At 52.3% G+C, this 26500-nt stretch overlaps 2 protein-coding genes across 8 annotated transcripts in view; both read right to left on the bottom strand.

Annotated features, from left to right (window-relative positions):
* Window positions 1-2941: 2941 nt before the first annotated feature.
* Window positions 2942-14190, bottom strand: LOC146272133 (uncharacterized). Its single transcript, XM_084707692.1, has 4 exons — window positions 14118-14190; window positions 6592-6666; window positions 6078-6263; window positions 2942-5887 (listed from the first exon to the last, which is right to left on the bottom strand). The coding sequence occupies exons 1-4, from the start codon at window positions 14188-14190 to the stop codon at window positions 5391-5393; spliced, it is 831 nt and encodes a 276-aa protein (XP_084563818.1). The 3' UTR covers window positions 2942-5390.
* A 10085-nt stretch (window positions 14191-24275) lies between these two features.
* Window positions 24276-26500, bottom strand: part of st3gal3b (ST3 beta-galactoside alpha-2,3-sialyltransferase 3b) — a 28607-nt gene continuing 26382 nt past the window's right edge. For all 7 annotated transcript variants that reach the window (XM_084706844.1, XM_084706842.1, XM_084706845.1 and 4 more), the window contains one exon: window positions 24276-25057. In XM_084706844.1, coding sequence (XP_084562970.1) covers window positions 24968-25057 — 90 coding nt within the window. In that variant the 3' untranslated portion in view covers window positions 24276-24967. The remainder of the gene's footprint in view (window positions 25058-26500) is intronic.

Below are 26500 nucleotides of genomic sequence, written 5' to 3'. Positions count from 1 at the left end.
GGAGGGAGGAGAGGGAAGGCAGAGGGAGGGGAGGAGAGGGAAGGCAGGGAGAGGGGAGGGAAGGGAGGGAGGAGAGGGAAGGCAGAGGGAGGGGAGGAGAGGGAAGGCAGGGAGAGGGGAGGAGAGGGAGGAGAGGGAAGGCAGAAGGAGGGGAGGCAGAGGGAGGAGAGGGAAGGCAGGGGAAGGAGAGGGAAGGCAGGGGAAGGAGAGGGAAGGCAGGGGAGGAGAAGGAAGGCAGGGGGAGGGGAGGAGAGGGAAGGCAGGGGGAGGGGAGGAGAGGGAAGGCAGAAGGAGGGGAGGAGAGGGAAGGCAGGGAGAGGGGAGGGAAGGGAGGGAGGAGAGGGAAGGGAGAGGGAGGGGAGGAGAGGGAAGGCAGAGGGAGGGGAGGAGAGGGAAGGCAGGGGGAGGGGAGGAGAGGGAAGGCAGGGGGAGGGGAGGAGAGGGAAGGCAGAAGGAGGGGAGGAGAGGGAAGGCAGAAGGAGGGGAGGAGAGGGAAGGCAGAGGGAGGAGAGGGAAGGCAGAAGGAGGGGAGGCAGAGGGAGGAGAGGGGAGGCAGAGGGAGGAGAGGGAAGGCAGAGGGAGGGGAGGAGAGGGAAGGCAGAGGGAGGAGAGGGAAGGCAGAAGGAGGGGAGGCAGAGGGAGGAGAGGGAAGGCAGGGGAAGGAGAGGGAAGGCAGGGGAAGGAGAGGGAAGGCAGGGGAGGAGAAGGAAGGCAGGGGGAGGGGAGGAGAGGGAAGGCAGGGGGAGGGGAGGAGAGGGAAGGCAGAAGGAGGGGAGGAGAGGGAAGGCAGGGAGAGGGGAGGGAAGGGAGGGAGGAGAGGGAAGGGAGAGGGAGGGGAGGAGAGGGAAGGCAGAGGGAGGGGAGGAGAGGGAAGGCAGGGGGAGGGGAGGAGAGGGAAGGCAGAGGGAGGAGAGGGAAGGCAGAAGGAGGGGAGGAGAGGGAAGGCAGAGGGAGGAGAGGGAAGGCAGAAGGAGGGGAGGCAGAGGGAGGAGAGGGAAGGCAGAGGGAGGGGAGGAGAGGGAAGGCAGAGGGAGGAGAGGGAAGGCAGAAGGAGGGGAGGCAGAGGGAGGAGAGGGAAGGCAGGGGAAGGAGAGGGAAGGCAGGGGAAGGAGAGGGAAGGCAGGGGAGGAGAAGGAAGGCAGGGGGAGGGGAGGAGAGGGAAGGCAGGGGGAGGGGAGGAGAGGGAAGGCAGAAGGAGGGGAGGAGAGGGAAGGCAGGGAGAGGGGAGGGAAGGGAGGGAGGAGAGGGAAGGGAGAGGGAGGGGAGGAGAGGGAAGGCAGAGGGAGGGGAGGAGAGGGAAGGCAGGGGGAGGGGAGGAGAGGGAAGGCAGAAGGAGGGGAGGAGAGGGAAGGCAGAAGGAGGGGAGGAGAGGGAAGGCAGAGGGAGGAGAGGGAAGGCAGAAGGAGGGGAGGCAGAGGGAGGAGAGGGAAGGCAGAGGGAGGGGAGGAGAGGGAAGGCAGAGGGAGGAGAGGGAAGGCAGAAGGAGGGGAGGCAGAGGGAGGAGAGGGAAGGCAGGGGAAGGAGAGGGAAGGCAGGGGAAGGAGAGGGAAGGCAGGGGAGGAGAAGGAAGGCAGGGGGAGGGGAGGAGAGGGAAGGCAGGGGGAGGGGAGGAGAGGGAAGGCAGAAGGAGGGGAGGAGAGGGAAGGCAGGGAGAGGGGAGGGAAGGGAGGGAGGAGAGGGAAGGGAGAGGGAGGGGAGGAGAGGGAAGGCAGAGGGAGGGGAGGAGAGGGAAGGCAGGGGGAGGGGAGGAGAGGGAAGGCAGAAGGAGGGGAGGAGAGGGAAGGCAGAAGGAGGGGAGGAGAGGGAAGGCAGAGGGAGGAGAGGGAAGGCAGAAGGAGGGGAGGCAGAGGGAGGAGAGGGAAGGCAGAGGGAGGGGAGGAGAGGGAAGGCAGAGGGAGGAGAGGGAAGGCAGAAGGAGGGGAGGCAGAGGGAGGAGAGGGAAGGCAGGGGAAGGAGAGGGAAGGCAGGGGAGGAGAAGGAAGGCAGGGGGAGGGGAGGAGAGGGAAGGCAGGGGGAGGGGAGGAGAGGGAAGGCAGAAGGAGGGGAGGAGAGGGAAGGCAGAAGGAGGGAAGGAGAGGGAAAGCAGAGGGAGGGGAGGAGAGAGAAGGCAGGGAGAGGAGAGGGAAGGCAGAGGAGGAGAAGGAAGGCAGGGGGAGGGGAGGAGAGGGAAGGCAGGGGGAGGGGAGGAGAGGGAAGGCAGAAGGAGGGGAGGAGAGGGAAGGCAGAAGGAGGGAAGGAGAGGGAAAGCAGAGGGAGGGGAGGAGAGAGAAGGCAGGGAGAGGAGAGGGAGGGCAGAGGGAGGGGAGGCAGAGGGAGGAGAGGGAAGGGAGGGAGGAGAGGGAAGGCAGAGGGAGGGGAGGAGAGGGAAGGCAGGGGAAGGAGAGGGAAGGCAGGGGAGGAGAAGGAAGGCAGGGGGAGGGGAGGAGAGGGAAGGCAGAGGAGGAGAGGGAAGGCAGAGGGAGGGGAGGAGAGGGAAGGCAGAGGGAGGGGAGGAGAGGGAAGGCAGAAGGAGGGGAGGAGAGGGAAGGCAGAGGGAGGAGAGGGAAGGCAGAGGGAGGAGAGGGAAGGCAGAGGGAGGAGAGGGAAGGCAGGGGAGGAGAAGGAAGGCTCCTGGCTGAGCCGGTGTCGTTCTGAAACCCACCTGCAGGTGGCAATGTAACACAGACAACCAAGTATGGAGAAACAAAGTGAGAGATTACAGAGGAGGAGTGTTTGTGTGTTAGGAAGTGGGTGTTACAGTGTTGTGATGGTGTTGTAGACCTGTCCTTCCAGGAGTGGGTCATGGGGGTCATAGGGTCATAGGGTCATGGAGTCATAGGGTCATGGGGTCATAGGGTCATGGGGTCATAGGGTCCTAGGGTCATGTGGTAAAGTGTGACAATCCTAAAGGAGCCCCAGGCTCAAGTCTAAATATAAAACTTTATTTCTAATACAGGATGAAGTCATAATACAAAAATAAAGGAATTATCTTTGCGATAATAATAATAATTACAATAATAATAACAATGTCACTAATAGTAATAGTTACATCAATAACAATAATGCCAGTTGGCTGATGAGGCTCTAAAACACTGAAACAACATTGATAAGACTGAGAGCGCAGCTCCTGTCCCAGCCTCCAGAGAGCTGTCTGCTTCCTGTCTCCGAAACAGGAAGTGATGTCGCTGCCCCGTCACAGCGAGCAGATTGCTCGTTAGGATGCATTTTGATAAGAACTCTGAAGAAACGACTTCAAGAGCACAGACCACCGCCACAAAAACAGTACAACACTGACAGAAGATTATTAGCTAAATTAACCATAAAAATTATAAACCTTTACTTCTTGAAGTTCAACCAGATCTTTCTCCCTCCAGCAGTGGTGTAGTGTGGTATGAAGGAGTTTAGTATAGTGGAATAGTGTGTTGTAGGATGAAATATTGTGCTCTAGTATGAAGTATCTGTTGAATATCAACATACTTTCAGCGGATGTTTTATAGTGTTTATAATGTTTATAGTGTTGATAGTGTTTATAGTGTAAAGTGGTTGGGCAACCATGTGTTGTGAATATTGGAACCGAAAGTGTGAATCTGTCTTTTAGTGTTCAAGTGTGCTTCTAAACTCTGGTTCTAAACTCTGGTTCTAAACTCTGGTTCTAAACTCTGGTTCTAAACTCTGGTTCTAAACTCTGGTTCTAAACTCTGTCTTCCTGGAAACCTTACTAAGGCTATTAAGGCTAGTTGAGAACATTATAGCATGGTATATATAATATAGTACAATAAAGAATAGGATGGTATATATCATATTGTACAATAAAGAATAGGATGGTATATATAATATAGTACAATAAAGAATAGGATGGTATGTATAATATAGTACAATAAAGAATAGGATGGTATATATAATCAATAGTATTGTAAATATAATCTACAGTACAGTAAAGTATAGGATGGTATATATAATCTATTGACATTTACCAACTCTTACCCAAGTTGAACACTGGACTTGCTGTATGACTATATTCAGCCTGAGCCTATTCAGCTCATCTCTTTCACCAGCCGTCTCTGGAGGAGGGGATCCCTCTCTGAATTGCTCCTCCCAAGGTTTCTTCCATTTTTTCTCCCAATGGGAGTTTTTCAGGAAGTTTTTCCTTGTCTTCCTTGAGGGTTTAGGTTGGTTGAGGGGCAGTTCTATGGGCGTATGTGAAGCCCTCTGTGACATGCTTGGAAAAAGGGCTATACAAATAAATTTAGATTTGAATTTGCTTTGATTTGAGTACAGTAAAGTATAAAATGGTCTATATAATCTATAATGCAATTAAGTATAAAATGGTATATATAATCTATAGTACAGTAAAGTATAAAATGGTTTATATAATCTAGTAATTCAGCATTCTGGGGCTATAGAGTGTGATACAGAACACTGCAGATGGAGTTCCTGGTAATAAATAGATATTTACATTGAAGTGTATAAAACAGCTCTCGTATGAAAAATGTAATAAATAAATAATTTATCGGAAAATAAATTAATACATGTATATATATACACAGTATTCAGCGTACAGTACAGCGAGCCTGACAAAGGCACCGCACCTATCACGTTATGACAAGACAGGAACTTCCTGTCTCTCACTGACACATTTGGAATGAGAGAAAGGGGATTGGATGCGCTCTCTCTGTGACTGTCTCCTGTAGCTCCGTCATGACTGAAACATTCGTGTTGTTGTGGCCGTGTTGGACCTGAGAGTAACTCCTGTCAGTCATGGACCATTTGTCTGTGTTGTCCTGGAACCTTCTAGAGGTCCCAAGACTGGCCCCAGGTCTGTGTAGACTGTCCCTAAGTCTGTGTAGACTGACCCTAAGTCTGTGTACACTGACCCTAAGTCTGTGTATACTGACCCTAAGTCTGTGTAGACTGTCCCTAAGTCTGTGTAGACTGTCCCTAAGTCTGTGTAGACTGACCCTAAGTCTGTGTCGACTGACCCTAAGTCTCTGTAGACTGACCCTAAGTCTGTGTAGACTGACCCTAAGTCTGTGTAGACTGACCAGGGCTGATCACACAGCCTTCATGTGTGTCGCATGTATTCATTTAGCAGAATTTTTTTTGCTACAAAGCAACAAAATGCATGGTGGGATTTGAACCTGTGACCTCTTGATCTGCAATCACACTGAGCTCCACCTGCCGAGTCTCAGGGGGTTATCTTCTCCCTCCACAGACGGGCCACACAAACTCACTTCCTCTTTAACAGGAAATAAGTTCACCTGCATTTCCTCCTACAGGAAGTGGAAAGCAGGAAGTGGGATGGTATGCCCTCTGCCTGGAATATGAGGAGAAACTCCTGAATCTGGGTGACACTCTCCAGGGGGCTGGGACCTCCAGGGAGAGTGCCTCCTCTCCTCCTCTCCTCTTCATCCTCAGCCCATGCACATGCAGCTGGCTGCGGAAAGTGATTCGATGGTTCTCCAGGTAGTGTGTGCGTCCATGAAGGACACGGGTTCGTATTTGTGGGGCCGGCAGCAGGGCTGGCTGGTGACCTTCCGCACCGTGCGTCGAGGCAGAGACCCGTTCTCCAGCAGAGCCCGGAGGGCCAGGTCGTAGTTGGTTCTGGAGGCCCGGCAGGAACCCACACAGAACTTGAAGAGGACAATCTCATCTGAGTCGAAGCCCAGCCCCAGGTCTCTGACCCGCATCTCTCTCTTCTCCAGACGGCAGTCCCTGCTGCTCTGCCTGGGAGACCCCTTCTTCCCTTTCCCCTTCCTTTTCTCTCGTTCTTTTCCTACGCCCTCTCTAGCTTTCTCCTTTTGTTTTCTCTTCTTTTTCTTCTTGGGCGGTTCAGCGGGCGTGGTGGGGGAGGGGGGAAGGACCGGGGGAGGCGATCTGCCCTGTGACCTCCTGGATGGCTCGTCTGCTCCTCGAACACATAGGGGTCTGGGGGAGGGAGAGGGAGGGAGAAAAGAAGTAAGAGATGGATACAAAAATAAAAGTAAATTGAGTTGTCTGCTTCTGTATATCATACCAAAAATGAATACCCTAAAAAAAATCTAAGATTATTTGATTTTGTATGAGAACCTCTAGTTCTTCTGTGAGTGCTCATTACTTACTGTAGAGACCCTGCCAGGAGGGGTAAGGGTCGCTGTCCTCCGCCTCCTGGTTGGTGTCTGGGAGCAGCCTCTGCTCCTCCCCTCCCGACCGCGCCACAGCCTGGTTCGAAGCCAAACGCACCCCTTCCACCAGGGGCAGCAGACACACTAGCACGCACAGCAGCACCTGAAGCCAGGGGCCAATTAACCAATTAACCAGTTGATCAGTTGATTAGTAAAGTAACCAGTTGGTCAATTAATAACAATCAGTTTATTTTGTTGCACTGTAGTCATAGTGCTGTTGTTTAATATTATACTATAGTTTAAACCCTATTGCTGTCTTTATACTGTATGCACTATGTGGCTTTGGATACAAGCTGCAGTCAGCTGAAGCCTGTCGCTAGCCTGCATCCTCAAACACCAGTAACGGTGATGAGGGTGATGATGATGGGGAGGATGATGATGAAGGTAAAGACCCATGTGCCACCCCTCACCTGGCAGGTCTGAAGGTGGTGACGGCTGCTGCTGGTTGACCCGGAAGTCACCTGTCTTTCCTTCCTCCTCCTCCTCCTCCTCCTCCTCCTCCTCCTCCTGCACCAGCTTAGCCCTCCTAGGCAGACAGAACAGACTCCAGAAACTGTCTTCCTTCCCGAACGTTCTCTCAACAGATCAATTCACACACTTTTCTCACACACACACTGTGTACAAACATACACTCAGACATCAACTACACACGCTATTTAGAAGAAAACTCACACACATTCACACACAAACTGACACACACACTCACTGGACCCAAACAAAGACACAGTCTCAATAGTTAATATAAAGCACGTATGCAGTGTGAGAGAGAGGAGGGAAGCTACCCAAACTACAATATTATCACCCCCTGATCTAGTCTATACAGACAGACAGTCTATACATCTATATCCCCTGATCTAGTCTATACAGACAGACAGTCTATACATCTATACAGACTACTGTGTGGCTCTCAGCTTCAGACGTGGGCTTATTTCTATACATATGGAGAGAGGGGGGTGGAGAGAGAGAGATAGAGAGATAGAGAGAGAGAGAGCACGTTGGAGAGAGAGAGAGAGAGAGAGAGAGAGAGAGAGAGAGAGAGAGCAGGTTGGAGAGAGAGATAGAGAGAGAGAGAGAGAGAGCAGGTTGGAGAGAGAGGGAGGGAGGGAGGGAGGGAGGGAGGGAGGGAGGGAGGGAGGGAGGGAGGGAGGGAGGGAGGGAGGGAGGGAGGGAGGGAGGGAGGGAGGGAGGGAGGGAGGGAGGAAGAGGGAGGAAGAGGGGAGGGAGGGAGGAAGAGGGGAGGGAGGGAGGAAGAGGGGAGGAAGAGGGGAGGGAGGGAGGAAGAGGGGAGGGAGGGAGGAAGAGGGGAGGAAGAGGGGAGGGAGGAAGAGGGTAGGAAGAGGGGAGGGAGGGAGGAAGAGGGGAGGGAGGGAGGAAGAGGGGAGGAAGAGGGGAGGGAGGGAGGAAGAGGGGAGGGAGGGAGGAGAGAGGGGAGGGAGAGAGGAAGAGGGGAGGGAGGAAGAGGGGAGGGAGGAAGAGGGGAGGGAGGGAGACATGAAATGTGTTTGAGATTATCAAGTACAGGTACAGTTACACACACCCTTTCAGCACCTTATTCACTCACACACACACTCACACACACACTCACACACACACACTCACACACTCACTCACTCACACACACACACTCACACACTCACTCACTCACTCACTCACTCACTCACTCACTCACTCACACACACTCTAACACACACTCTAACAGGCTCCTGCAGCTCAAACTCTGACCACTGGAGTCAACATGGACTCACCACATGAACAAAACAACCGACTGACTGGCTGGCTGGCTGGCTGACTGGCTGACAAGCTGGTTGGCTGGCTGAAAAGCTGGTTGGCTGGTTGGCTGGCTGGTTGGCTGGTTGGCTGGTTGGCTGGCTGGCTGGTTGGCTGGTTGGCTGGTTGGCTGGTTGGCTGGCTGAAAAGCTGGCTGAAAAGCTGGTTGGCTGGCTGGCTGGCTGGCTGGCTGGCTGGCTGGCTGGTTGGCTGGTTGGCTGGTTGGCTGGTTGGCTGGCTGAAAAGCTGGTTGGCTGACTGACAAGCTGACTGGCTGGCAAGTTGGCTGTCTGTCTGTCTGTCTGTCTGTCTGGCTGTCTGGTTGGCTGTCTGGTTGGCTGGCTGACAAGCTGGTTGGCTGGCTGGCTGGCTGACTGACAAGCTGGCTGGCAGGCCCGCTGGCTGGCTGGCTGTCTGGCTGGTTGGCTGACAATCTGGTCGGCTGGCTGGCTGGCTAGCTGGTTGGCTGACTGGCTGACAAGCTGCTTGGCTGGCTGGCTGGCTGGCTGGCTGGCTGGCTGTAAGAGAAGCCAGGAGAAGTAGTGGAGACTAATTGTCCTGATCACAACCAGACCTCCTGATCCAGGGGTCCGACAACCTGGATGGCTGTGGGCGTGTCTGTGTGTGTGTCTGTCTGTGTGGCTGTGTGTGTGTCTCCTCAACACCCTGGATGGCTGTGTGTGTATGTGTGTGTGTGTGTGTTGTTCATCCCTGCACCAGTCTGAGCTGGTTCTCATAATCAGCCTCTGAGAAGGCACTTAATGTTTACCTCTTCCTCTGTGGTCACCCAGGGAGCTGCAGTCTTCCAACCACAGGTTCCCAGGCCCTCTCTCTCTGTGTCTCTCTCTGTGTCTCTCTCTGTGTCTCTCTCTGTGTCTCTCTCTGTGTCTCTCTCTGTCTCTCTCTCTGTGTGTCTCTCTCTCTGTCTGTCTGTCTCTCTCTCTCTCTCTCTCTCTCTCTCTCTCTCTCTCTCTCTCTCTCTCTCTCTCTCTTCTCTCTCTGCCCGTCTCTCTGCCCGTCTCTCTGGCTCTCTCTCTGCCTCTCTCTCTCTCTGTTTTTCTTTCTCTCTCTGTCTCTCACTGTCTCTCTCTGTCTCTCTCTGTCTCTCTCTGTCTCTCTCTCTCTGTCTCTCTCTGTGTCTGTCTGTCTTTCTCTCTTTCCCTTTGGCTCTTTAGGTTACACACTAAACCAACCACTTCTCTGCTCTCTCTTTCTCTCCCCCTTCCTCTCTGGCTCCTAATCCCATGATCACTGCCAGGCAGTAAGAGCTCGTTAGGGCCACTCTGTAGGAGTGGCCTGTCACTGAGGAGGGGAGGGGGAGGATGAGGAGAGAGGAGAGGAGGAGGGGAGGGGGAGGATGAGGAGAGAGGAGAGGAGGAGGGGAGGGGGAGGAGGATGAGGATGAGAGGAGAGAGGAGAGGAGGAGGGGAGGGGGAGGAAAGAGGACAAGAGGTAGAGGTGAAGAGGGGAGAGGGAGGGAGAGTAGGGGGGAGAGGAGAGGGAGAAGGGGGAGAGGAGGGGGAGAGGAGGAGAGGCCAAATGAGAAACAGAGAGAAGGTTAGATGGTACAGCTCAGAGGGGTGGAGTTATCTGGCTAACAGGGAGGGGAGACCCAGACAGTGAGCAGAGGTGAGGAAAGACAAGGCCTGGGGGAGAGGAGGGAGAGGGGGGGGGGGAGAGGGGGGAAAGGAGAAGAGGAGGGAGAGGAGGGGGGAGGGGAGGGGGAGAGGAGGGGGGAGAAGAGGGAGAGGAGGGGGGAGGGGCGAGAAAAGGGTGAGGGGGAGAGAGGGGGGAATGTCCCTGTACTTACTGTAAGTCACTCTGAATGAGAGCGTCATGACTAAATGTAAATGAAAGGAGGGGGGGGGGGGGAGAGGGGAAGAAGGGAGTAGATGAGTCATCAGGTGAATCAGACCCTCTGAAAGCAGAGAGAGGAGTGTCTCTCCAAACTGTGTTTCGTCTTTACAGAGAGAGTGAGTAGAAGAGAGGACACAGGTCACACTAAGGGAGAGAAAAAGAGAGAGGGAAGAGTTGGGCAAACCTTACATGGGAACACAAGAGTTGAGCTGTCGAAGGACAGAGATCTGACATGACAGAGACTGTAAGCTCTGAACAAGGAGAGGGGGTGGATGGAGGTGAGGGAGGGAGGTGAGGGAGGGAGGGAGGGAGGGAGGGAGGGAGGGAGGGAGGGAGGGAGGGAGGGAGGGAGGGAGGGAGGGAGGGAGGGAGGGAGGGAGGGAGGGAGGGAGGGAGGGAGGGAGGGAGGGAGGGAGGGATGAAAGGGGAGGATGAGGAAGAGAAGGAGATGAAGAGGTGGAGGCTGCGAGGAAAGAGTAGGATGTATAGTTTACACCAGCTGATATCAAATCCTTCTTTCTGAAACCATCTGTGTGTGTGTGTGTGTGTGTGTGTGTGTGTATGAGCGTGTGTAAGTCTTTGTCCCCATCTAATGTCTCAGTTCTGCAGATTAACGGGGTCAGTGAGGTTCCAGAGAGAGAAAGTCATTAGCCTGGATGATCTAGCGTTTCTGTGTCAATCTCACCCCCCTCACCCCCCCCTCTCACCCCCCCTCACCCCCTCTCACCCCCTCTCACCCCCTCTCACCCCCCTATCACCCCCTCTCCACCCCCCCTCTCACCCCCCCTCACCCCCTCTCACCCCCTCTCACCCCCTCTCACCCCCCTATCACCCCCTCTCACCCCCCCTCTCATCCCCCTCTCACCGCCCCTCTCACCCCCTCTCACCCCTCTGCCCAGACACGACTCTGATAATGACCTGGGGCTTGATCAAAGCTGCCCGGCAACACCATGATGAATTACTCTGACTGGCTAATTTGAGAAGAATACAGCTTATTGGATAAAAAAAGGGATTGGAAAACTACCCACAGCCCCACACACACACACACACACACCTACACACACGCCTACAGACACTGGGTTAACTACACCGGTTAACATTCCTTCCTCACAAAATGGTTTTAAAGAGCGATCGTGCGATAAGGACAGGAGTTAGAGCTGTTAAGCTAAGTTCAAGCTGTTTGAAGCTCAGAATTTGAGACCAGGCCACAACTAATCACAGGCAGGCATTATTTGTCAATAACTGAGTTCTGAACTGGGGTATGCTGGATGACTGGAGAGATGGATGAATCCGTATACTGAATCTGGAGGGATCAAGCGTTTGTCTTTAAGAAGACCTTTACAAGTTGAAATTCCTCTGTTAGGTCGTGCTTATATCCTGGTTTAGGAGAGGGAGGGAGGGAGGGAGGGAGGGAGGGAGGGAGGGAGGGAGGGAGGGAGGGAGGGAGGGAGGGAGGGAGGGAGGGAGGGAGGGAGGGAGGGAGGGAGGGAGGGAGGGAGGGAAGATGCATGGTTGCTAGGTGACGTCCGGTAACCCATTCCAGACCTTGTTAGATCTCCCCCTGGTCTGATTGACTAATCACAGGGAGACACTACCCAGACACACCAGGGGCGAGGAACAACTGAGGAAGGCCAGGTGAAGACACACACATACACACACACACACACATACACAGGGTTAGACAGAGGCTGTGTCAACTGCTACGAAACAAACGTCTTACTTCCTGTCTCACTTCCTGTGTGTGAGGGATGATGAGTGAGAGCGTTAAGCAGGTAGAGAGTTAACCAGGGAGAGAGTTAACCAGGGAGAGGGTTAACCAGAGAGAGTAAACCAGTGAGAGTTAACCAGTGAGAGTAAACCAGAGAGAGTTAACCAGAGAAAGTTAACCAGAGAAAGTTAACCAGGGAGAGAGTTAACCAGTGAGAGAGTTAACCAGAAAGAGCAGAGAGTTAACCAGAGAGAGAGAGAGTTAACCAGAGAGAGTTAACCAGTGAGAGAGTTAACCAGAAAGAGCAGAGAGTTAACCAGAGAGAGTTAACCAGAGAGAGAGTTAACCAGAAAGAGCAGAGAGTTAACCAGAGAGAGTTAACCAGAGAGAGTTAACCAGAGAGAGCAGAGAGTTAACCAGAGAGAGTTAACCAGAGAGAGTTCACAAGGGAGAGCGTTAACCAGGGAGAGTTAAGCAGAGAGATAGAGTTAACCAGAGAGAGAGTTAACCAGGGAGAGAGTTAACCAGGGAGTTCAGAGACGCACTGTTTGGCGTCCCTGGTCGTAAACCAGCATCTAGTTCACACAGAGAAGGTCACACAGGAGTGTACTGGGAGACAGGAGGGGGGGGGGGGGGGGGAGTTGCCCTGTGCGTCTGACCCTTGGCAGGCCTGCTGACCTCTGACCCAGGAACTAAAAGCCGTGTCAGGCTAGCGGAGGAGTGTGAGATGCCTCTGGCATAGAAAGAGCAGGAGGAGGAGGAAGGGAAGGAGGAGGAGGAAGAGCAGGAGGAGGAGGAAGGGAAGGAGGAGGAGGAAGAGCAGGAGGAGGAGGAAGGGAAGTAGGAGGAGGAAAGGAAGGAGGAGGAGGAAGAGCAGGAGGAGGAGGAAGGGAAGTAGGAGGAGGAAGAGCAGGAGGAGGAGGAAGGGCAGGAGGAGGAGGAAGGGAAGGAGGAGGTATGGAGAGAAGGGGTCTGTGTGTGTGTGTGTGTGTGTGTGTGTGTGTGTGTGTGTGTGTGTGTGAGCAAGACATTCAGATTTCCGCCACAGAAAGGTCAGTCTTAAGTTACGGCCTGCACCAATCAGACCAGGACCTGTGCAACGGTAACTCCGGGATATTAACGGGATGGTAGCTTCCCAGAGACTGAAGCACAACGCTCTAAAAACGCCCATTTTTACGGAGATGTCAAACGCTTAATATGACAAAAAATATATATTACCGGGTTGTAATCAATGACGTGCAGTTGGTCATTTAATTAATCCAACTATTTCAGGGATCTGCAAAACAGCCAGAACTAGCCTACAGTGTAGGCCCTACACCTCAGAAACAGCCAGAACTAGCCTACAAGGTAGGCCCTACACCTCAAAAACAGCCAGAACTAGCCTACAGTGTAGGCCCTACACCTCAGAAACAGCCAGAACTAGCCTACAAGGTAGGCCCTACACCTCAAAAACAGCCAGAACTAGCCTACAGTGTAGGCCCTACACCTCAGAAACAGCCAGAACTAGCCTACAAGGTAGGCCCTACACCTCAAAAACAGCCAGAACTAGCCTACAGTGTAGGCCCTACACCTCAGAAACAGCCAGAACTAGCCTACAAGGTAGGCCCTACACCTCAAAAACAGCCAGAACTAGCCTACAGTGTAGGCCCTACACCTCAGAAACAGCCAGAACTAGCCTACAAGGTAGGCCCTACACCTCAAAAACAGCCAGAACTAGCCTACAGTGTAGGCCCTACACCTCAGAAACAGCCAGAACTAGCCTACAAGGTAGGCCCTACACCTCAGAAACAGCCAGAACTAGCCTACAGTGTAGGCCCTACACCTCAGAAACAGGAGACGGGGTGACCTGCAACAGAGCCCATGACAGGTGTGAGGAGAGAGGGAGAGAGAGAGAGGGGGGAAGGGGAGAGAGAGAGAGATAGAGAGAGAGAGGGGAGAGAGAGAGGGGGGAGGGAGAGAGAGAGAGAGAGATAGAGAGAGAGAGGGGAGAGAGAGAGGGGGGAGGGAGAGAGAGAGAGAGAGAGAGAGAGAGGAGAGAGAGAGAGGGGGGGGGGGGAGAGAGGAGGGAGAGAGAGAGGAGGGAGAGAAGGAGAGAGAGAGGGGGGAATGAGAGGAGAGAGAGAGGGGTGAGAGAGAGGGGGGGAGAGAAGGAGAGAGAGGGAGAGAGAGAGAGAGAGAGAGAGGGGGGGGAGAGAGAGAGAAGGGGGAGAGAGGGAGAGAGAGAGAGAGAGAGAGAGAGAGAGAGAGAGAGAGAGAGAGAGAGAGAGAGAGAGAGAGAGAGAGAGAGAGAGGGAGGGAGGGAGGGAGGGAGGCAGGGAAGACTGAATGACAAAAGAATCCAATGTGAATAGAAATCCATTGAGATCAAACGACTCCGGGGTTGTTGTCACAGCAAACACGAGACACATGCGCGCGCTGACTAATGACTTGTAAGCAAGCACTGCTGCTTTCATAGCAACAATACCATTACGCGCGAGTAAACGACTAGGTTTTCGTTAATACTACTTGACAGGACAACCTGACGGGTCATTGATCATTAATCACAATAGTCGCTGTTTCCCGGTAAATTACACTTAAATAAAATACCGTGACGTTGTTGAATACATGAGTAAAGTAAAGTGCGTTACCAGTTGCTCCGTGCGTACTGGACTGGTCCAAGCGCGCACCGGGTAGGCCAGACTCTTTTATCCCGCGTGCCTCTGGTCGGCTGTAAAGCATCTCGTGCGAGTGCGTGTCCACACAGCGGCGTCCGTTAAAGGTTCATCACACATGTGCTGCTAACGTCTTGCGGACAGTCGTCTTTGGCGGAGGTAAACGACATGAAAACCTCCTCGAGGAGACCCCTCCCTTGCCACCCTCTAGCCCTCCGAGCGACCCAGCCTCTCTCGTCCTCCAGTAGATCTCTCTCGGTGGGTGAAGAGGTCTCACCTGCCTTCACACACACACACACACACACACACAGGAGAAACATCACGACAAAAACATGACCAACAGTGATCTTAAAGAAAGTTCTTGTGTTTCGCAACACAAGTCCATGTAGGCGTATTTATGACATAAACTATTGTTTGTTTTACAGAAAGACAAATTTAGCTGTCTCGTGGGGGGGAATTCCTGTAATTCTTCGCAGTCAACATCTGGAGTACACGAGCTCTGCAAAGCAGCCCAGTGTTTAGATTACTGAAACACATTTATCAGCTCACGCGCAGAGCGCTGGTGAAAGACTGGACTGGAGTGTATGAGCGCGAGAGAAAGAGAGGATGAAAGAGAAAGGGAGAGAGCGACAGACAGCGAATAAGAGAGAAAGTGTGTTTGAGAGAGTCATTAAGAAGTCATTCAGACTGCAAGTTTCAAAGGGGAAAGCAACGCTTTCGGCGACTGAAAGATGACGAGTTCTCGTTGATAGCTTTACGACCAGAAAGTAAACAAATAAGGCAATGAAAGAGAGAAACAAGTTTGAGACTGCGCGCTCTTACCGTCCAAGACTTGCTTGGTCTTGTCTTCAGTCATCTAATAGTTGATAATAAAGAAACAGGAACCAAAGTGGAATGTGAGAAAACTTTAATTCCAGGATGGTCGAGATTAGTCCACAGAGAAAAGTTCCGAAGAACCTCTGTCCAGTTGTCCCTCTCGCTTTTCTCACTTTCTCTCTCGCGTGCGGAGACAGTGTTCCCTCCTTCCCCACCCAAAACCGAGAACTCGATTCTTGTTTAAATAAATAAAAACGTTTTTACGTTTTTTCTTTACTCTCATTTGTTTCTTCTCTACGTCTCTAAAGTAATCGATATAATCCCTCTAATCAAACCTTTACTCAGCAGAGGAATACGTCCAAAACACTTCAAATCCACGCGTCACACCATAACGCGGCAGTTTCACGGCCGTATCTCTGCATTGTCACCGTGTCCGTTTGATCTCCGCTAATTGTCTTCTCGCGTCATTTGGAAGTTAAAACATCCAGTTTTCAGAGACTTTGCCAATCCGATATCTGATCAGGTGATCTCTATCCTGTGTAGAGACAAAACACAACACCGCACGACCGGAGGCTACCCGTACAGCGCCCGTAACGCCTGTCAAAGGACTGGTGAAACCGGAGCGCAGCGGCGGTCCTCCGTGCCGCGCTCCCCCCTGCCCCTCCGATCAGCTCACATGTCTTTTTGTTCGCGAGGAGGGAACGCGCGCTGGAACGGTCACTTCGGACGGCGAGGTTTGTTTGTTTGGCTCGAGAGAAGCGTTCGCCGCTGCAGTGGAACTTTCTGTTGATTTTTTCCTACAATGTTTACGTTAACAGTCCCATAAATTTTACACTTTACAGCATTCCACACAGGCATGCACAGAGACACACACACACACATACTCAGACACACTCACACACGCACACTCAGATACGCTCACACATACTTGTTAATTTGCCCTGCAATGTGTTTGTAGAGTCATGCCAGGGTTTCCCTAACAATCCTGCCACCAAGTCTCATGTCAGAACTACCCTGAGTGAAAGATGGAGGAAGGAGAGAGAGATGAAAGAATATAGTTTCTTTAGAAAGACAGATCAGACTAGGGAACACCTCCACTCAAAGCTTGTGCAAACAAACACACACACTCTCCACCTCTCTCTGTCTGTTTTTCTCTGTCTGTTTCTCTCTCCCTCTTTCTCTCTCTCTCTCTCTCTCTCTCTCTCTCTCTCTCTCTCTCTCTCTCCCTCCCTCCCTCCCTCCCTCCCTCCCTCCCTCCCTCCCTCCCTCCCTCCCTCCCCCCAGGCCCTCCAGAAGAGGCACTCCCTGAAGCACAAACATGGGGCCCAGGGAGCACAAAGCATGGGCAAACAGCAGGCCGCCGGCCCCTCTCCTGGCTTGGAGCCACCGCCCTGGACAGGTCCCACACTAACGAAGGGAGGACCTGCGTGTGCGTAGGTGTGTGTGTATATGTGTGTGTAGGTGTGTTTGTATGTGTGTGTGTGTGACAGAGACGAATGCAAGGAGGACCCGAGCCTATCAATAGAGCAGCTACGGTACACACAGCTGAGCAGACCGGCAGGTTGGAATGTGGAGCACCATAGGAGCTGGAACACACTACACCTGGAGACACTACACCTGGAGACACTACACCTGGGAGACACTACACCTGGAGACACTACACCTGGAGACACTACACCTGGGAGACACTACACCTGGAGACACTACACCTGGAGACACTACACCTGGAGACACTACACCTTGAGACACTACACCTGGAGACACTACACCTGGAGACACTACACCTGGAGACACTACACCTGGGAGACATTACACCTGGAGACACTACACCTGGAGACACTACACCTGGAGACACTACACCTGGGAGACATTACACCTGGAGACACTACACCTGGAGACACTACACCTGGGAGACACTACACCTGGAGACACTACACCTGGGAGACACTACACCTGGAGACACTACACCTGGAGACACTACACCTGGGAGACACTACACCTGGAGACACTACACCTGGAGACACTACACCTGGAGACACTACACCTGGGAGACACTACACCTGGAGACACTACACCTGGAGACACTACACCTGGAGACACTACACCTGGGAGACACTACACCTGGAGACACTACACCTGGGAGACACTACACCTGGGAGACATTACACCTGGAGACACTACACCTGGAGACACTACACCTGGGAGACACTACACCTGGGAGACACTACACCTGGGAGACACTACACCTGGGAGACATTACACCTGGGAGACACTACACCTGGGAGACACTACACCTGGGAGACACTACACCTGGGAGACATTACACCTGGAGACACTACACCTGGAGACACTACACCTGGAGACACTACACCTGGGAGACACTACACCTGGGAGACATTACACCTGGAGACACTACACCTGGAGACACTACACCTGGAGACACTACACCTGGGAGACACTACACCTGGGAGACATTACACCTGGGAGACACTACACCTGGAGTCATACACCTGGGAGACACTACACCTGGAGACACTACACCTGGAGACACTACACCTGGGAGACATTACACCTGGGAGACATTACACCTGGGAGACACTACACCTGGAGACATACACCTGGAGACACTACACCTGGAGACACTACACCTGGGAGACATTACACCTGGGAGACACTACACCTGGGAGACACTACACCTGGGAGACACTACACCTGGAGACACTACACCTGGGAGACACTACACCTGGGAGACACTACACCTGGGAGACACTACACCTGGAGACACTACACCTGGGAGACACTACACCTGGAGACACTACACCTGGGAGACACTACACCTGGGAGACACTACACCTGGAGACATACACCTGGGAGACACTACACCTGGAGACACTACACCTGGGAGACATTACACCTGGGAGACATTACACCTGGAGACATACACCTGGGAGACACTACACCTGGAGACACTACACCTGGGAGACACTACACCTGGAGTCATACACCTGGGAGACACTACACCTGGGAGACACTACACCTGGAGTCATACACCTGGGAGACACTACACCTGGGAGACATTACACCTGGAGACACTACACCTGGGAGACACTACACCTGGAGACACTACACCTGGAGACACTACACCTGGGAGACACTACACCTGGAGACACTACACCTGGGAGACACTACACCTGGAGACACTACACCTGGGAGACACTACACCTGGAGACACTACACCTGGAGACACTACACCTGGAGACACTACACCTGGGAGACATTACACCTGGGAGACATTACACCTGGAGACACTACACCTGGAGACACTACACCTGGGAGACACTACACCTTGAGACACTACACCTGGAGACACTACACCTGGAGACACTACACCTGGGAGACATTACACCTGGAGACACTACACCTGGAGACACTACACCTTGAGACACTACACCTGGGAGACACTACACCTGGAGACACTACACCTGGGAGACACTACACCTGGGAGACATTACACCTGGAGACACTACACCTGGAGACACTACACCTGGAGACACTACACCTGGGAGACATTACACCTGGAGACACTACACCTGGAGACACTACACCTGGAGACACTACACCTGGGAGACACTACACCTGGGAGACATTACACCTGGAGACACTACACCTGGAGACATACACCTGGGAGACACTACACCTGGAGACACTACACCTGGAGACACTACACCTGGGAGACACTACACCTGGGACAGGGAGGGACGTTTAAGAAGGTGTGAAAGAGAAAGACAAAGAAACTGTTATGTAAACAGGCTACAAATAGTTATACATGGACCAGCTAGCCAGTCAGCCAGCCAGCCAGCCAGCTAATCAGCCAGTTAGTCAGTTAGTCAGTCAGCTTACTTCTCCTGAACCTAACACCAATTACAGCAACCAGCAAGCTGGATCAATAACAGACTGATTATAATGACTTTAATCTATAATTTTAAGTGTGATACATGGTTACGTAATAACAAGGATGTTTGACTGAACTCAGGAATCCTGAGATGGTCTCCATGATAACCAGTAGGGGGGATGAGGGCAATATGACTGGAGATTTTGTGCAATAAGTGATAGATGGACTTTATAAATAAATGTGTTAGTGGCAGTAGGAGTCTGCTGCAGATGCAAAGAAACTGTTCTTGTGGCGTGAGGTTTTGGTCCTGATGGACCGCAGCCTTCTGCTGGAGGGGAGTGGCTGAAGAATGAAAAGAGATGAAGGAGAGAATTGAGAGGAGGGGGGAAAAGGAGGTGGAGGAGATGGACGTGGAGGAGGGAAAGGATAGAGTGATGATGGAGGCAGACGAGTGTGCAGAACCCTGCAGATGTGTTTTAACAGTTTGTTCTCTGCAGAATTCTCTAGTTACATGCTAATGCATCTCTCCTCTCTCTGCCCTCCAACCCCTCACCCCTGCTGTCAATCCTGTCATTCCACCCCTTTTCCTCCCTCTATCACACCCCTCCCTCCTTCCCCCTCCTCCTCTTTCATCCCATTGAACCATTCCTCTTGAACAAGTACAAACCTTAGTTTCTCTAGACAACCTCCACCTGGTCTAACCTCTAGACAACCTCCACCTGGTCTAACCTCTAGACAACCTCCACCTGGTCTAACCTCTAGACAACCTAGATATTAAGACAACCTTTGCTAATAAGAACCTGAAGACAACCTTCATCTAACACAGTCTAAGAGTGGTAAGCCCTAGCCTCACCCCTGCCCCAGCCTCACCCCTGCCCCAGCCTCAACCCTGCCCCAGCCTCACCCCTGCCCCAGCATCTCTGTTCTCCCAGACTAAGAGGAGGTGTGGCTTGGAGGACATGTGAGGCTGGCTTTTCTACAGGTACACCCTTGCACTTTTTGAGGTTCATGTTGTTTAATTGTAACTTGTTTAACTACATGCTCTTATGGTTCTTCCCCTTTGGCACTTATTTGGTTTTTCACAATGTATGCTTCATGTTTTGGCTACAAGCAATGTTCACAAAGAGACAGAAGGAGAGAGACAGGAGGAGAGGAGAAGAGAGAGAGACAGGAAGAGAGAGACAGGAGGAGAGAGGAGAGATGACTGGAGACAGACAGGAGAAGAGAGGGACAGGAGGAGAGAGGATAAGAGAGAGACAGGAAGAGACAGGAGGAGAGAGACAGGAGGAGAGAGACAGATGGAGAGAGACAGGAGGAGAGAGAGACAGGAGGTGAGGAGGAGAGAGACAGGAGGATAGATGAGGGGAGAGACAGGATGAGAGATGAGGAGACAGAAAAGAAGGACAGAAGACAGGGATAGAGGACAGGAAAAAAGGAGGAGAAAGACATGAGGAGAAAGGGAGGAGACCAAAGAGGTGTTCTTCATCGTCTCAGACACCTCTGTTGAGTGAAAGACGCATGCTGTTCGTTCATCTGTCACATCTGTGTGTACAGCATGAGGGTGTGTGTGTGTGTACAGCATGAAGGGGGGGGTGTGTGAGTGTGTGTGTTTCTCCCTGGCTGCCTGTCCTCAGCCTGCAGTGTGTTATTCCAGGAGACAGCTCCTGGACTCCACCCCTCTCCTCAGGGTCATGCTGGAGGGGTCACGACCCCTGGGCAGAAATCTGAAATCCTCATAAACCTGGAACACACACGTAGCACACACACACAGCACACACAGTACACACACACACACATGCAGCACACACACTCACACTGTATGTATGCACTGAGGGTCTTTACAGGGCCTGTGTTTGGGTCCATCCTGCTGTAAACCTGTCAGGCTTTGCAACACACACACCCTTTCAGACCCCCCACTGCTGGCGTGAGAGCCCTTGTGTGATGGGTGTGTGTTTGTACGTGTGTGCATGTGCACAGTAAAGGTGTGTGTGTGGAGTGGTCCTCCGGGGCATGTAGTGAAACCAGACCCTGCTTCAGACCTGGCAGGTGAAGAGAACAGCAGAAAGACCAGAGAGAGAGAGAGCAGGGGGCGAGTGAGGAAGAGAGAGGAAGACAGAGGGAGGGAGGAAGGGAGAATAGAGGAAAAGAATGGTCTCTTTGTAACAGAAAGCAGACCTCCTTCTCTCCTGACTTCTTTACCAGATAGATAGAACTACAGATGAAGCAGACAGCCAATCACAGCTGCCCTGGTGCAAAGTCATTGATCCCGCCGGTGTAATAGCAACAGCGCCGGAGTCCCGCCCACAAAGTTACTTGCGCTTTGCGTTTTGATACTTGCGTTTCAGATCGTCAAAATAGGGGGGATAGTCATATAGCCTGTCGTCTTGTTGACACACACACACTATACACACACCATACAAACACACACACCATACATGCAGACACACACAAACACTGACACAAATCCACATACAAATAGATTTATTAACAAATTGAAAGAACATATTTATAAGGATATAAAAATCAAAACAGTAACACTTGTGATTAGATCTGCTGTTTCCTCTCCTCTGATTGGACAGGCTGGGTGCCGATCAACAGTGACAGCCTTTCTGATTGGGTGATTTGGTAAACCAGCGGGTTGTGTCCCATCTCCAATCCCAACAGTTTAACTGAATACACTCTGCTGATTGGTCAACAGTTTAACTGAATACGCTGCTGATTGGTCAACAGTTTAACTGAATACGCTGCTGATTGGTCAACAGTTTAATTTAATAAACTGCTGATTGGTCAACAGTTGAACTGAATACGCTGCTGATTGGTCAACAGTTTAACTGAATACGCTGCTGATTGGTCAACAGTTTAACTGAATACACTGCTGATTGGTCAACAGTTTAACTGAATACACTGCTGATTGGTCAAAACAGTTTAACTGAAAACACTGCTGATTGGTCAACAGTTTAACTGAAAACACTGCTGATTGGTCAAAACAGTTTAACTGAAAACACTGCTGATTGGTCAACAGTTTAACTGAATACACTGCTGATTGGTCAACAGTTTAACTGAATACACTGCTGATTGGTGGTGAGGATCAGGACTGGCAGCACGTCTGTGCCAGCTCACTCTAACAGGAATGACTTCAGTTGGGACACTGCTCTGTATGTGTGTGTGTGTAAGAAGCAAGGACATCTGCATGTTTGGTAAGTGGGATTGTTTTGGGTTAGAGATATGTGTGTGATGTTTTGTGCGGTCTGTGTGTGTGTGCAGCATGTGCAGTGTGTGTGTGTGTACAGTAAGAATGCACTTCTATGACAGAAGCAGTAAAACAGACTGCATTTTCAGTGAAGCATGAAGCCCCGCCCCCTCCACAGGCTGCAGGCTGCCGCATCACTGTCTGATCACATTCAGCTGATTACAGAACGCACACGAGCGCTCTCAGGTTAGAAGCTGGGTGGGAGTGGAGGAGGGAGGGGCTGAGGGAGGGGATGAGGGAAGGAGGGGGGAGGGAGGGGATGAGGGAAGGAGGGGGGAGGGAGGGGATGAGGGAAGGAGAAGGGGGAGGGAGGGGATGAGGGAAGGAGGGGGGGGGGAGGGAGGGGATGAGGGAAGGAGGGGGGGAGGGAGTGGAGGGAGTGGAGGGAGGGAGATAGAGAGAGGATGAGGGAGTGGAGGAGGGAGGGGATGAGGGAAGGAGGGGGGAGGGAGTGGAGGGAGGGAGATAGAGAGAGGATGAGGGAGTGGAGGAGGGAGGGGATGAGGGAAGGAGGGGGGAGGGAGTGGAGGGAGGGAGATAGAGGATGAGGGAGTGGAGGAGGGAGGGGCTGAGGGAAGGAGGGGGGGAGGGAGTGGAGGGAGGGAGATAGAGGATGAGGGAGTGGAGGAGGGAGGGGCTGAGGGAGGGGATGAGGGAAGGAGGGGGGAGGGAGGGAGATAGAGAGAGGAGAGGATGAGGGAGGGAGTGGAGGAGGGAGGTATGGAGGGAGGGAGGAAGTAATGAGTGTACAACAAGTGGCAGTTTAGACGTTTTAAAGGTTGGCATGTTAGCCTGGTCTGAGTCTGAACATAACAAAACACGTCATTCACACTGTTACAATTACCCCCAATGCAACCACGCTCACTAAATTACACTTCCTGGTTCGATTATTCAAATTATCCAACGATTTGATTATGATCCAATGAAACCAATACCAGGATCTAACAGCGCACTCACTAACATGAACATATACATCATGAGTCTTAGTAAAGCACATGACTGAGGTGGAAACTGTAGGTAGCAGAGCAGTTTCCTGGCAACATGGTGGATAACACTAGTTTGGGTTAGGGTGGTGATACAGAATAGGGGTCTGTGCCGTTATTGAGCATTTTTATGGTTATGAGTATCGGTCATTTTCAAAACCAATTTGCCGTTTATTTCTTTTCATTATTTGTTCATTTGTTGCTTGTTGTGGTTTAAATTGACTTCTTTAAGTTTTACAAAATGTTAACAGAATGCTGCTGGATGCTCCCTGCACATTTTATGTTGTTGTTATTATTAATATTAATGCTGCTATTATTAACAGTTTTAAGAATTAAAGATACGTTTAAAAGAATTTAAAGAGTCTTTGTCAGAGGCCTTTTTATTCTTAATTTTGGCATTAATTTTCATTTTTACACTAGACATATATCAGTTCAAAATATTGGTTATCGGTCTATTTGATTTGTAATAGTCGGTATTGGTCATGAAAAACCCATACGGGTCAACCCCTAATACAGAACTGTGTGAGCCCTGGTTCTGCAGAGCTGCTCCTGGCAGGACATCTGGAGTCGTGAGGAGCGGCCCGACCAACACTCTCCTGCATCTCAGCATTTGGAGATTCAAATGTAGGTAAATCCTCCTAATCAAGAGTGGTGCAGCTACACTTCAGAGTCCTGAAGAACACAAGCCCCTGGAACAGAGCTACAGATACACTAGGCGCTAGCTAAATAGCTAGCTAGCATTTTTGATTCCATATCCTAGCAACAAGAAAACGCTCGGCATGGGCGAAGCTCGGCATTGCTACGACGACTGGCTCACCCCTAACCTAACAACCTCTGACTTCAGGAAGCATTACAGGAGCAGGACAGGAAGAAGAGGAATAGTGACTGGACGCCCTGCCCTCTGGAACTAAACAGCAGAAACAAGGACTGGCAGGCTGTCTGTCTGCATTGTCTGACAGAGGGGAGAGAAGGGGGGCAGGGGGCGAGGGGGCAGGGGGCGAGGGGGCAGGGGGTGAGGGGAGAGGGGGCAGAGGGGGCAGGGGGTGAGGGGAGAGGGGGCGAGGGGGCGAGGGGAGAGGGGGCAGGGGGAGAGGGGGCAGGGGGCAGGGGAGAGGGTGCGAGGGGAGAGGGGGCAGGGTGCGAGGGGAGAGGGGGCAGGGTGCGAGGGGAGAGGGGGCGAGGGGAGAGGGGGCGAGGGGAGAGGGGGCAGGGGGAGAGGGGGCAGGGGAGAGGGTGCGAGGGGAGAGGGGGCAGGGTGCGAGGGGAGAGGGGGCAGGGTGCGAGGGGAGAGGGGGCGAGGGCATGTTTGCTGCAGCTTGTAAGAGTCTTTGATATTGACACTGTGAGAGTGAATACATTCAGGCAGTAGCAGAAGGATCAGTCCTTCTATAAGAGGTACGTTTGGCACTGCTCAACACTATCTGTCCTCTCTCCTTCTGGTTCCCCGGCTTCTGGTTGTATGGTTCTGTACAGCAGGCTTCCTGGTCCTCTCTTTAGCCATCCATCACTCATCCATTCATCACTCATCCATCCATCACTCATCCATCCATCAGTTATCTACATATCCATCTGTCATCTATATATCCATCCATCCATCTGTCGGTGTATATCATTCCTCCAGGGGAGAAGGGGGGGGGGTCAAATTTGGAGTAGAGGGACCATTACTGTGAGTCCCCCTCTCCCTGCTCCCTAACCCTGCCCCCTGCAGCAGGGGCGTCTGGGTGAGGCACAGTAGGTCTCTCCTGGTCCAAGGCGATGTGAGGAGACCACCTGGCCCAGGGTCCTCTCTCCCTAACACAGAACACTTCCAGAATTCTTTGTTCTGTAGTTCTTTGGAAAAAGCAGGGCAGATTCCTCTAATCCCATTGGTCAGCTGGTTCTGGTTCTGATTCTGAGAGGGAAGTCATATCCCATTGGTCAGGTCTGTGATGACGTTGGCCTTCACCAGTTTGCGCAGGAACTCCTTCTCCTTGGAGATGTTGTGTGTCCAGGACTGCAGGAAGACAAATCACTGGTTAACAGAGAGAGAAAGAGAGAGAGACTGTGGACTGGACCAGACCAGGCCAGTATTAGCCTAGTTTTAGTTTTGTAACGGTCCAGTTGAGGTAACCTTGATTCGGATCAACCAGTACAACTACACTCACAGGAACGGCCCCTTGAGCGTCTTTAAAGAGTCAGATCAAGGGAACCTCTAGTCTTGTATAGACAGAGCTCTGTGTGTGTGACCCTGCTTCCTGAGGGAGGGTCTGGCTCCACCCGGCTGGCCCGGGCTCTGGGGCGGATCACACACACCCAGAACCACACAGCACCAGGGGCTAGGGTTACACTGGGAGTCCCTGAGAGCGATGGCTGTGTGTGCGTTTGTGTGTGTGTGTGTAGTGTGTCTGTGTGTGAGTCTGTGTGTGTGTGTGGTGTGTGTGTGTATGTTTGGTGTAGCCTGTCGAGGAGGGAAGAGAAGAGAGAGGAGGAGGAAGAGAGAGGAGGAAGAGAGAGGAGGAAGAGAGAGGAGGAGGAAGAGAGAGGAGGAAGAGAGAGGAGGAGGAAGAGGTAGGAGGAAGAGAGAGGAGGAGGAAGAGGGAGGAGGAAGAGAGAGGAGGAGGAAGAGGGAGGAGGAAGAGAGAGGAGGAAGAGAGAGGAGGAAGAGAGAGGAGGAGGAAGAGAGAGGAGGAAGAGAGAGGAGGAGGAAGAGGGAGGAGGAAGAGAGAGGAGGAGGAAGAGGGAGGAGGAAGAGAGAGGAGGAGGAAGAGGGAGGAGGAAGAGAGAGGAGGAGGAAGAGGGAGGAGGAAGAGAGAGGAGGAGGAAGAGGGAGGAGGAAGAGAGAGGAGGAGGAAGAGGGAGGAGGAAGAGAGAGGAGGAAGAGAGAGGAGGAGGAAGAGGGAGGAGGAAGAGAGAGGAGGAGGAAGAGGGAGGAGGAAGAGAGAGGAGGAAGAGAGAGGAGGAGGAAGAGGGAGGAGGAAGAGAGAGGAGGAGGAAGAGAGAGGAGGAAGAGAGAGGAGGAGGAAGAGGGAGGAGGAAGAGAGAGGAGGAGGAAGAGGGAGGAGGAAGAGAGAGGAGGAGGAAGAGGGAGGAGGAAGAGAGAGGAGGAGGAAGAGGGAGGAGGAAGGAAGAGAGAGGAGGAGGAAGGATAGATGGAGGAAGATAGAGGAGGAAGAGAGAGGAGGAGGAAGAGGGAGGAGGAAGAGAGAGTAGGAAGAGAGAGGAGGAGGAAGAGGGAGGAGGAAGAGAGAGGAGGAGGAAGAGGGAGGAGGAAGGAAGAGAGAGGAGGAGGAAGATAGAGGAGGAAAGGAGAGGAGGAGGAAGAGGGAGGAGGAAGAGAGAGGAGGAGGAAGAGGGAGGAGGAAGGAAAGATAGAGGAGGAGTAAGAGAGAGGAGGAGGAAGAGGGAGGACCCAAGAGAGAGGAGGAGGAAGAGGGAGGAGGAAGGAAGAGAGAGGAGG

The sequence above is a fragment of the Hypomesus nipponensis genome, chromosome 10 (assembly GCF_054491055.1).
Source record: "Hypomesus nipponensis isolate SF chromosome 10, ASM5449105v1, whole genome shotgun sequence".
In the NCBI taxonomy this organism is placed as follows: Eukaryota; Metazoa; Chordata; class Actinopteri; order Osmeriformes; family Osmeridae; genus Hypomesus; species Hypomesus nipponensis.
The sequence above is the reverse complement of the archived record's forward strand: the minus strand, read 5'-3'. Positions and strand labels throughout refer to the sequence as shown.